Source organism: Sphaerodactylus townsendi, linkage group LG04 (assembly GCF_021028975.2).
Source record: "Sphaerodactylus townsendi isolate TG3544 linkage group LG04, MPM_Stown_v2.3, whole genome shotgun sequence".
Classification (NCBI taxonomy): Eukaryota; Metazoa; Chordata; class Lepidosauria; order Squamata; family Sphaerodactylidae; genus Sphaerodactylus; species Sphaerodactylus townsendi.
In genome coordinates this window covers 101,168,344-101,181,076 of record NC_059428.1, presented here as the reverse complement: position 1 = coordinate 101,181,076, position 12,733 = coordinate 101,168,344, and the positions used below count along the sequence as shown (strand labels likewise).

General features: G+C 42.5%; 1 protein-coding gene across 2 annotated transcripts in view; it reads right to left on the bottom strand.

Annotated features, from left to right (window-relative positions):
• The window catches only part of SH3RF3 (SH3 domain containing ring finger 3), a 303,586-nt gene that overhangs the window by 48,869 nt on the left and 241,984 nt on the right, over window positions 1–12,733 (bottom strand). For both annotated transcript variants that reach the window (XM_048494720.1, XM_048494721.1), the window contains 2 exons: window positions 7,295–7,395; window positions 223–393 (listed from right to left, as the gene is read on the bottom strand). In XM_048494720.1, coding sequence (XP_048350677.1) covers window positions 223–393; window positions 7,295–7,395 — 272 coding nt within the window. The remainder of the gene's footprint in view (window positions 1–222; window positions 394–7,294; window positions 7,396–12,733) is intronic.

Here is a 12,733-nt window from a genome sequence, read left to right as displayed (position 1 = left end):
GACACACACCCCTCCTGTATTATAATAATATTAAAATGCTATCTGATCTTGTCACAACTGGTACTTGGGTGGACAACTACTAATGAAGTCCAGTGTTGCTGCACAGAAGCAAGCAATGGCAAGCCACCTCTCTTTGTCTCTTGCCTTGAAAATCCTATAAGGTTGCCTTGCGACTTAATGGCTCTTTCCATTCATTTTCATAAACGTCCCACTGCCTCTCACCTGGAAACCGGAGTTACATAATTGCCTGGAAAGACTCCAGACATGCCGTTTCGCAAAGATGTCCCTTTGAACCAGCCGTCCTGACATTTCTCAGTGACACGGTACATTTCACCCTTGCGAAGCTCCAGCTCATCGGTCTTCTGGGGCTTATATGCGTATAACGCCAGGTAGCTGAAGGAAAGAAGTGACATCAGTTGTGACTGGAAACACACAGAGCTGCATTTCAACAGATCAAAAAAGCCTATTTAACTAGAAATGCATGTTTCTCTAGTATGGGCAAGACAATACTTAACTCAAGACAGTAAAGAATGGCAAGGAATATTAACAGGGAACAGGGAAACAGGGAAACAATGAATGGCCCAAATCCAGCTAATGTTAGCACTGACTTCCACAAGTTTCACTGAAAGCAATGGGAGTTTAATGATTTGTCAACTAATTGTTTACATTGGTTTCAATAAGGCAGACAGTCATAGATAACTTTTTCCTTGTGGGAGGGTATTGAAATGAAACGTAGAAATGAAAACATTTAAAAAAGTCATAACCAAGGCATGCTGCACATTTAAAAAACATTTAAAAAACCACAGAGGTAATCAGAAGTATTAATTACAAGGAATCCTCTGAAAGTGCATCTTGAAATTATTAGCAATAACTTATAATGAAGATTATCCTTAACCACTGCTTTATGGGTTCGAGACTGCAGTTTTGAAGGGAATTAAGAACAAGGAGAACTGCAGTTTTTGTGCCAAACTCTGAAAAAAATCCTTTTGTAATACAAGTAATATACAATGTGATGGAAGAAGAGCAGCCTCACAAAATACACTAAAATAAAAAAGGAAAGAAGAAACAGAAAAAGAATACGGAGTACTATACACACAGGGACTATGTCTGCCAATAACAATGCTGTATTACTGTTTTTTTTAACTTTTGCTCTATAGGAAATATAATTGAAGAATAAATCCTGTTGATTTTCTATTTCTTTACAATACCAGGACTGGTTTTTAAAAAACTGTTTTACAGCCAGGAAACAAACAGTAGTAATTATAAGAACACTTGCATTCAGTAACAACTCCTCTAGGCATATTTTGGCTCTATTCACCATGTGTTTGAAGTATAAAGTCTTGGTCAAATAATTTCGATTTTATAATAGACTCAAGAAAGCATATGCAGATATTCTGGAATGCCTTCCGCAAACAATCTGAGGAATGTTAATTTGGTAGTACTATGGCCATATACGTACTCTGGTACAATTATGACAGATTTCTTGTTGCCCTCATCACAGTCCTGAAGTGACCCAATTGAAAGGGATATGTAATACTGTCTGGGATCATAAGAGGAGTCGGTTTTCATACATCATTTTTTCTTTAACTTGAAGGAGTCTCAAAGTGGCTTAAAATAGCCTTCCTTTCCCCTCCCTACAATAGACACCTAGTGAGGTAGGTGGGTCTGAAAGAGTCCCGAGAGAACTGTGACAATGTCATCCAGCAAGCTCCATGTGAAGGCGTGGAGGAAACAAATCCGGTTCTCCAGATGAGAATCCACCGTTTTTAATCACAACACCACAACTGGGTCTCGAAACAATGAATCTTCCTAGCAATAGAAGCCCGTGTTGTCTAACTGTGTGGCAAGCCATTCTGGACAACATACCCACAACAAGCCTAGAGCCTGATTCTCTTCTCTGTTTCTCGGTGGGCCAAGGTGTGGTTCAAATTTTCCCTTGTCAAGGGAAAGGGACACTGATCTCTTTCTCTGGTGTTGGAAGTCTGCCTATCTGGAGAAGCAGAAGTAGCGATGGTACAGGGGAAAGTGCCTGTGTGGAATCCCACAATACACCTTTGCAAACTGAAAGGATTCCCATCAGCAGAATGGGACTTCCCACCCTCCTGCTGCTTCTTGAAATGCTGTTCCTGGAGGCAGGTAATCTCCAGGAAGAACATGAAGGGCCCATTGGAAAATCTGCAGGAAGAGGAAGGAATCAGTGAAAATTGCACCCCCTGGGCAATTACCCACCAGAACTCTGGTGCACGGTGGGACCAGAAGCATGTTGGGACCAATCGGTAAATACATTGGCCATCCTGGCACATGTCCGTGCTTTTGTGAGTGTATGTCAAGAGAGAGGCGTCGGGGGGCAAAAAAATCTTATCCCCAGCACGATAGTGTGTTTCCTTCGTATGCTCTGTGGTTGCTCCTCACTTTCTGCGGAAAAAGCGAGAACACTTCTGGTGAAATTTTTTGCGCCAGAGGTGGGCGAGGAAAAGGAGGGCGGGGAATCGGCCTGCAGGGGGTAATTAACCCATTTCTACCTGTGAAAATCCTCTGCAGAATCCAGTCAGCTCCGTAAGAGCCTTTGTTGAGAAGAACAGTGGTTGGGAGAACATGGAGAAGGCCATCAAGCATCATGACCCAATCCAAAGGTCTATTATTGCAACCAGTCACTGAAGCCCATGCCATATTGTGATAATCAGGGATTGCAGGATCTTTTAAAAATAATATTTAGTAACTGGTTTTGTATAGGATGCGGCTGGCTGATTTAGCCCAAGTAAAGATTTGCTACACAGGATGCTTTATTCCAAAGTTTCAAATCGTTATCCTTCAGACTTTGAACTAGACTTGCTATAAGAAATCCTTTCTGCACCAAGTTCTGCTTCTCAATTAACTACTGACATAAATGGTGCCTTTTTTTTTTACAAAGGTGGTGATTTTACTATATTGGTGCTAGCAGAATCTTATTTCTGCAGACAGACTTCACATTTGTTAACTTGCGCAAAGATAGAAGAGAGTTGTTCTTGACAACCTGTTGTCAAAAACATGGAAAAGCTATTCTTGTTCAAAAATGACCTAGTTAACTAGGAAAAAAATGTTTCTATTGTTCCTTGGCATGTGCTTTTGGCAAAGAATTGACATTAACAGTGTTATCCAGCTATGAAACCTCTGTAAGAGGCTGCTTTTCATTTCAGATTACGATATATTTTTGCAGCAGAGATAAAATTAAGAGAAAAGGGAAAAAAATCACCTTCAAAGCAGCAATAAAATGACATTCTGCAGTTTTATGGATGGGATCTAGTTAATGGACACAGTTTTAATCTATGATATTCAGTGCTAAAAGTTGCCTGCCAGAATTTCCTGCTTTAACTTTGGCCTGAGGGACTGAACTGTGTCTGAATTTATAACACTGAATTCATGGTACTACGATTAATGTCATCTCTGTGGGTCTATTATAAGTTGGAGATACAATTGCTTTGAAGTGAAGTGTGGCTTCCAGGCACTAAGAACAGAAAGGTGGTTATTTTTCCTTTCTTGCTGTTTATATAAAATATTCTACAACGTGGTCAAATGAAATGTTGAAGGCTACTGACAGTTTAAAAATGGCTGCTTTTGGCACAAATGAAACTATTACATACTGAAACAAAGCATTAATCTACCAAGATCAGTACTATCTACTGTGACTGGCAGTAGCTTTATGGGATCCTAGGGCCTGTTTCTGTCATATTTTCAAAGGACTAAGGTTGTCAGTCTCCAAGTGTGCCTGGAGATCTTCTGGAATGACAACTGGTTTCCAGAGATCAGTTCTCCTGGATAAAATGACTGCTTTGGAAGGTAGACTCTATGGCATTATACCCCATTGACAGGGACTTGGGCAGTGGTGGGATTCAAACATTTTAGTAACAGATTCCGATGGTGGTGGGATTCAAACAGTGGCGTAGCGCCAATGGGGCTGGGCGGGGCACGATGGGGGAGTGACCAGGCATTCCGGGGACGGGGCATTCCTGGGAGGGGCTGTGGCAAGGACACAGGGCACGCGGCGATACCCCAGGTGCAGTTACCCTCCCCGCTTGCTCTAGATGCAAATAATGACTGTTTAAAGTATTAAAAAAAAGCAATATACTGAAAGGTAGTGTATTATTTCTTTTTTATATAATTATATTGATTATTTTAAATAATAACATAAGTAAGGAGAGAAACGAAAAACTGTTTACAATTGTTAACATATTACAAACATATCTAATTGTCTATCTCTCTCAACCCCCCCAACTAAAACATCCTATATTGCATCCTACCTTCCCATATTTTCCTCCCTCCCTACTTTCTACTTCCCCTTCAGATTCCTATAACTACTTTATCTATTCCACTTGAAAGAAAACTAACAGAGGGAGAGATCCAAAATCCTTAATCCAAAAGAGTAGTTTAAACTCCTCTCTTTCCAATATAAATTTCAAGGGAAAAAAAAGAAAATGAAAAATCTTTACCTATAATACTTTCCCAACCTTTATACCAGTGAACAAAAAAAACAGAATTACTATATATTGTATTATTTCATACAGTTCATACACATGTGGGGGGGTGCCATGGGGGCAGGGGCGCTGAGGGGGCCCTGGGGGGGGGGGGCGATTTTGCATCCCCCATTTGCCGAGATTTGTTGTATCCAGGGACAGAGATTACCCCCTTGTCCCTAGTGGAGTTGTTGTTGTTATTATTTATTAAGCTTCTATACCGCCCTTCCCCAAAGGGCTCAGGGCGGTGTACAACATAGATATATAAGTAGAGCACAATAAATCAATAAAAAAATAAATAGGCTCTATACATGTTAAAACCACTCCCTGTTAAAATACAGCATTCTAAAACAAATTACAAAACACAGCAGATGGCGTCCAGCAGCTTACAACCCCCCCCCCAAGGGGAGGGTGACAGGGTCCCCCAATGTTATAGCAAAGGGAGGGGCGGGGGCACACGTCAGCGGCTGGTCTCCCCAAAAGCCCGATGGAACAGCTCAGTCTTACAGGCCGGGCGGAACTCATTGAAGTCCCGCAGGGCCTGGACAGATGGAGGGAGAGCGTTCCAACAGGCAAAGGCCAGCCACATCATTGAGGGGCTGGGAACCACCAGTAAATTGGCCTCTGCCGAGCGCAGAGGCTGAGTTGGGACATATGGGGCAAGACGGTCCCATAAGTACAAGGGTCCCAGACCGCGTAAGGCCTTAAAGGTTAATACCAACACCTTGAAGACGATTCAGAACTCAACTGGGAGCCAAAGTTAATCATTAATAACTGGTTCGCCGAACTGAGAAAATTTTAGTAACCGGTTCTACCGAATAGGTGCGAATAGGCTGCATCCCACCTCTGGACGTATGTATAGATTTTTATGGGGGGGGGGTGCGGGGGGGCAGGGGGTCCAAAGTTAGGACCTTCAAATGTGTAGCCCCCATTTTCTATTAGCTCCCATTGGAAACAATGGGAGATGGGGGCCCCCCTTTGGGAGTCCATAGCTTTGTTCTCGCTGCACCAAACTTCACAAAACCTGAACGGTATCAGTAAGAGACTAATCTGATGATACCTCCCAGGTTTGGTGAAGTTTGGTTCACGGAGTCCAAAGTTATGGACCCTCAAAGATGTAGCCCCCATTTTCTATTAGCTCCCATTGGAAACAATGGGGGATGGGGGCACCTCTTTGGGAGCCCATAACTTTGGACCCCCTGAACCAAACCTCACCAAACCTGGGTAGTATCATCAGGAGAGTCTCCCAAAACATCCCTGAAATTGTGGTGCTTCTAGCCTAAAAACTGTGCCCCCCTGCAGGCCAAAAACCGAAAAAGCACTAAAAAACCCAAGAAACCCACAAACGGGGAGGCAGAGCTTCAAACATGTAATGGGGGGTTGAACCCGAGAACCCCCCCTTTCCTACGTCCTTGCCCATTGATGTCCCTTCCCTCCTCAAACTCTACTCAGTCCAGGCTGCACACCCTAATCTTCAGGAATTTCTCAAACCATAGCCGGCAACCATATTTTAAATGGAGATACTAGGGAATGGAACCTGGGACCTTAGGTATGCACAGCAGCTGGAGATTCAGACTCCTAAGTTGCCAGTTGAAGTAATTTCTACAAGTATGATTTTATGACTTATGGTGACATGATATTTTAAAATGTTTTGCATTGTTTTATTGATTAGTAATATATGTTGGCTCCATTTTCAGGAGGGCAAAGGTTTTATAGAATGTTCTAATAAACAAATTATGAATGAATAAATTCAGGAACACATTTCCACAGCGCCACCACCATAAGGTACTTCATTTACCTGACAGAAAAAGAGCTTCTGACAGAAAAAAGTATCTTCTATATCTGACCTCCAGGTAACCGGTGCAGAAGACACTGCTTCTGCTTGGGTTCAAGAAACAACAGCATTTCCCACAGCCATGCCATTATGGTGGAATCACAGCTGAAACGGATAATTATATGCCTAATCATAAACGATCAATAGCATATTCATTTTTACTTTATTGTAATATAATACCAGTATATAACTGAAAGCATTTGTAAGTAATGCTTTTTTAAAAAATCAAGTGAATATATTGACAATACAGAAAAATCCTTCCTTCTAAAGAAAAGCCAAGTGAATTGTTATAGATAATTCCATGAATCACTTGTCTGGACAAAGCAATTATTAAATACAGTGCTTATTGGATGAGGGTAGACATACTGTGCACTGGAAACAAGTTTTGGTTGAAAGAATAAAGATGATTGAACTACATTCAAATGTAAAGCACATTCAATGGAAAGTTTGTATAATAAATTTGCTAAATTTTATTCCGGATCTAGTAATTTATTCCTGATCTAGTTCTTTCTTTCAAGTAATATTTATTCAACCTACACTCTCTTGCACATAGCATATTAATTTTGTCTTCATTTAATTATACTAGAATACATAACTTGATGGTTTTTATCCTAGAAACCGTTCTTCCTAACAATGACAGACTCAGGTGTTCAATTGTATGGGAACATCATTTCATAAGCGATTTAATTTACTGGAGCAGATTTTCTATTGCTGATAGGCACTCAGCCTGCCACACAATGATTCATTTAGCCATAATAAATACCTTGGAAGCTAAAATGGACTAGGTAAAGAAGGTGACCTGGCCTTTCACTGTACATTTTTCAATTTTGCCAAAAGGCTGCATCACGTCCAGGACAGTGATAAGTGTGTGTGAAGTGTTCTCATATAAAGACTTCCATACTGCAAATGAAACAGCAAAAATGATTTGTGGATTCTTAATGCTGTATTCAGGGCAAAAACTGAAGCTTACATGTTTAGAGGTAGCTGGACCTTTGGTGGTGTTGCTTGATCTCCGCTGATGCTGCTTACTCTTGGTCCGGCCATCGTTGCAGATCCAGCTAACGATGAATCCTGGAAAGGGTACAAAAACGAGTGGTTAAGGATGGTTGCATCATCACCATAATGTTTGTGCTGCTTTTTGATGCTGAGCATTGGGTTTGGGTGAGTTGTATGCAACTGGTCCTTCTGAGGACTAGAAATACAAGGATATTCAAAGGAGTACAAAAGTCCACAGAGAAGAATCAGGAGGAAGAGGTACACTGGATCTCATCCAGCCTGCTGCTAAAAATAAAGATACTGGCAAGGACATATGAATTGCATGTAATTATGCTTTCCATTCTCCTTGGCCCAGTTCCAGTACCATCCCAGTGACACTCTTCATCTGGTCTAAGTGGCATCTGGCAAGTATATATCCTTCTATATATGTCAGACAACTGGTATATGAAAGATATGGAGGGATATATAGATCTATCCCAACACCTGATTCTTAAACTGGAGAATGTTGGAGAAAGGCTTCAATCCCTATAAACATCTGCAAAATGCCAATGTGTCTCATGGGAACTTAATGTTCAAGTCGATATATAAAGCTGCCTATTTCTCCTCCCCAAAAAGGGGGGAGAGAGTGCACAAATCATGCTTTCATGTATATATGGAAGACCCTGATCCCATGCTTTAAGTGGAAGAAAAAGGCACACGCACTTCTTCTACACTGTGATGACTCCCAAATGGTTAAGGGGCTGGATATGGCCTATGAGAAGAAAAACTCTGATGCCCCAAGTTAGGAATTCCCTTGCCCAAGTACCAAAGCATTTCAGAGAACATAGTAATTCATGGAGCCCTGAACTGTTGCTTCAGTGTTCCTAATACATTTGTTACTTATTTATATTTCTTTGTCACCTAGCTCCCAGTATTCATGGTGAGTTAAAATTGATAAAACCTTCTTCTCACAAAGACCCTGTTAAATTGAATGACAAGGTCTTCCTAGGCTGAGCATGGATTTGAATGTGGGGCACCTATATTTAAATCCAATGCATTCTTCGTTGCATATTACTCGTACTGAAAGTTTGATCACCTTCCCTATGAGGAGAGGCTGCAGCGTTTGGGACTCTTTAGTTTGGAGAGGAGACGTCTGAGGGGGGATATGATTGAAGTCTATAAAATTATGCATGGGGTAGAAAATGTTGACAGAGAGAAATTTTTCTCTCTTTCTCACAATACTAGAACCAGGGGGCATTCATTGAAAATGCTGGGGGGGAAGAATTAGGACTAATAAAAGGAAACACTTCTTCACGCAACGTGTGATTGGTGTTTGGAATATGCTGCCACAGGAGGTGGTGATGGCCACTAACCTGGATAGCTTTAAAAGGGGCTTGGACAGATTTATGGAGAAGTCGATTTATGGCTACCAATCTTAATCCTCTTTGATCTGAGGTTGCAAAATGCCTGCTTAACAGATAGCCAGGTGCTTTCGGGGAGTAACAGCAGCAAAGCAGAAGTCGCTGCCATTTGCTTTCAACATCCCTGCATGTATGCAGGCTCCCAAAGGCACCTGGTGGGCCACTGTGAGTAGCAGAGAGCTGGACTAGATGGACTCTGGTCTGATCCAGCTGGCTTGTTCTTATGTTCTTATCATATGAACAATGAGTGAAAGGTACTCCCAGATCTTTCCCCCTTCCCCAACAGCTTCATTTCAGTCCCCCAAAAAGTTGATGAGGGGGTCAGGTGAAGGTGCTGAAGGCTGCATTGAGGAGAAGGGATCAGAAGGGAGTAAAAGCAAACCCAAATGGGCTAGCAAGCCAAAGTCATTGCTTCAGGTCTCACAAGACAAAGACAGCACCAGCGAGACAGTGGGTCACTATCCACTCACCATAAGCTGCGGGGTCACCTCTTTAAAAGCCACGGGGGTCCTGGACGCTCCCCACATCTCCGGCGCTCACTGCGCGGCTGCCAGGGATTTACCTCTCTCCCGCTACCTCCCTTGGCTATGCTGGCGGCAAATTCAGTCTCCGCTTAAAAGAGCAGCACTTTAAAACCCCGCAGAGTGCCGCAGGGTTGTGGGGAACTCCTCGGACTGTTTATACAGCGGCTGATTCGCTGTGCCAGACGCGAGCTCACGCCAATCAGGGAACAGGGAGCGCCATCTTGTTAAGTAGGGTGTCCCCGCTTCAAAAGTGCGCGTAATGATGTTTATTGTGAGACACGCGGTGTCAGACACCTCCAGTCGAAGTCACGCCTTCACGCTCTCAATCTTGTCTCAAAAAAGCCCGCAAGCCGAAAGCAAATGGGAAAATGTCGGCGCCCGGCGCAATGAGGAAGTACAAGAGGCGTGGCGTAAGCTCGGCTTCTGCTTTCACTTCCAAACACTGCTGATGACGTGTCTCCACAGAAAGCCGCAGCTTAACGCATTTACTGCTGACGCTCAGCATGTGCACGACGCCTTTAATAGAGGGCTGTTAGCGCCTTCTTTGATAGACGTTCACACTCACGCCCTTCAGGCTGTAACCTATCATAAAATAACCTCTTCCCAGCCACAATCACACTGCTGGAGACTCACGCCTCGGCTGGCCGCCTTTACTTTCAACTTCGTAACTCATGACGCACACGCTCGACGTATTTGACCAATCCGGAGGCGCCTTCCATTCCCCTCATTGCAACGGAACTCCCGCTCTTTGCTGCCCGCGTTATTTCAAGAATTGCAAACGTGTGGGGAACAAATGTCTCCGTGGTCAGAAGCCACGGAGGCTTTTCATTGCGGGGTCGCAGCGGCGTTGCAGTTTCGTGAGGTAAGTGGGTAGTGGCCCAGTGGAACTATCTCTTACACCTCGTTTGACCTCTGCAGCCTCTTAAAAATGCCACTGGTAGGCAAGGGGGGGGGGTTCCTATGGTTTCTCTCCCTCATTTCAGTCCCATATAGCCTATGGCATTTAGTCTACATGGCTCCTTCAAACCCAACGTGACAATTTCAGAAGTCACAGATGTGTGCCAGAGAAGTGGGAAGGGCTGTGTTTGCTATTCTCAGAATCCCGCACATACTTCACTTAATCTTGTTCTTTCCCAAAAATCACTCACGCATATTCAGAATCTCCATGGGAATCAGCCTTTTATGTGGTAAGCAAAACATGTACATACATTCTGTTCATTGCATGCAACATTTTTAGTCATATGAAAAACAAACAAGCAAGAACATTGTTCACAATAGGAAACTGTGCTTTATAGGAATAATACATTATAAGAAATGACGTTTTGCTTATACATGAACAGATTTCTTGCTTGTTTAGTAAAGAAACAACTTGTATAAAAGAAAGCCTCCAGAATCTAGAAAATAAAAATATTTTGCATCTGCCCTCCTTTTACTTCCCGCTTTCACAGCTCCTCTCTTCCTCCCTTTCCAACTAAAATCCTGGAGAATTACCAGTTATCCCCTTTTTCATTCAATTCCCACACTGTTTGTCTTCCCTCCATTGGCAAAATCGCTATCCCAAATCTGCTGCTGCCCTCCTCCTTGACTTTCTGTATTGGGATAGGGGAAAGGAAGCGGATATCTACTGAAAGGGATCTTTAACTGGCTGCCCCCTTGCTTTCCTCCAGTCTTAGTCAAGGCAGTAAGGAGACGGGAATCATCTGTAGACCTTCAATCATTCTTGGAATTAAGGATGGCTGAGTACACTTGACCATTCTTCATTCCCAAAGTGGTGAAGAAGGAGAGTTTGGATTCATATCCCTCCTTTCTCTCCTGTAAGGAGACTCAAAGGGGCTTACAAACTTTCCCTTCCCCACCTCATAACAAACACTCTGTGAGATGGGTGGGGCTGAGAGAGCTTGGAAGAACTGTGACTAGCCCAAGGTCACCCAGGAGGCATGTGCTGGAGTGTACAGATTAACCTGAATCCCCCAGATAAGCCTCCACAGCTCAAGCGGCAGAGCAGAGAATAAAACCCGGTTCCTTCAGATTAGAGTGCACCTGCTCTTAACCACTACGCCACTGCTGCTCTCAAAAATCCAAGGGGAAAATAGAGGGTGGAACAGTTAAGGAAATAGTAGAACAGTTAAGCAGGCTACAGTAGTAGCTTGTTTTGACTGAGAAATAATAAGCTGTCAGATATTATCCAGTGGCATGAGAGAATTGTGCAAAATGCATCCCCGAGGCTTGGTGGTTGTTTAGAATTTTTTAGGAGTGGAAGGGGTGGTGGGCATTATGACCTTCCCATCCACTATTTTCTGTAATGATAAGAGGACTCTACTTTTTGTTCTCCCTCCCCAGTCAGGAACCACCATGGGTGCTGCAAACAGAATCTCACTTGACAATACAGGAAGTGATCAGTTGCAAATTCCTTTGAGTTTAAGATCAGCTGGATACTTTATACATAAATAATAAATGTCAAACAGCAGTAGCAGCATGAATTTCCAAACCAGGCCTCTGCTTTTCTTATTGGTCAAATAGGAATTGCTATAAAAACCATGTTAGAAAACTTCTAAAAAAAATCTTCTTGCAGATTCTGGAAGTCTTTTTGATGCAGCGCGGAAGCCATGATGTAAGTGATAAAAACATCAACACAGATGAAAATTACTGAAAGAAAAATTGGTGTTGCCTCTATTAGATTAAGCAGTTATGAAACACAGTATGTTATTGTGACTTTAAATACAACTTGCCACAGTTGATAATAAATGAGGAATGTGTTTTGAATGCACGGGATGTGTAATTCATATCTTATTTGAAATATATATTTTCAGATCTCTCTAAGAAGAGATAAATGTGCATATATTTGATACATATAAGTTAATATGTCATCCTGTGGAAATGTCTGAGCTAGAAAACAGGCTAATGGTCCTTGAGATTCATGGTACTCATTTCTGTCAAATTCACTGACTCCATAAAACAATGGGTCATGCCATGACTCCCGGCCTTAATGTTCTTAGAAATAATGTGGAAGCACTTAATTCGCAGAGTGCTACCAAGTATTGGCAAGAAAGAGCTACCGCCAAGATCAAGTGGTCTCATCAAATGTTAATTACCAAAGTGGGAGGTAAAATATCCAATGGCTCCAGAATGCTTTTCTTTTAATGGCGTAATATATTAAAAAGACCCAACCCTATATACACAGATAAACATAATTACAGCTGCAGATGGGCCCCCACTAACTCCTTGTCTACTGCAGAAGGTGATGAACATTAATCTCTTGCTCTAGATTTACCTTGCCTATAAATGAATAAGCCATCTGCGCCACTGTTAACCCCCTCCTAGCCTAGACAGGGTGAGAGATTTGAAAATGAGCCTCATTCAGGTCTTTTGTTTCAATGCTGGGACAGAGAGACGTAGTCATCGCAACGGGATGTTCATGAAGCTGGAAAGTAGGGAGGATATGGACTGCAGGACTCAGACCAAAGAGTTTTTTAGTCTCTGCTCACCTGT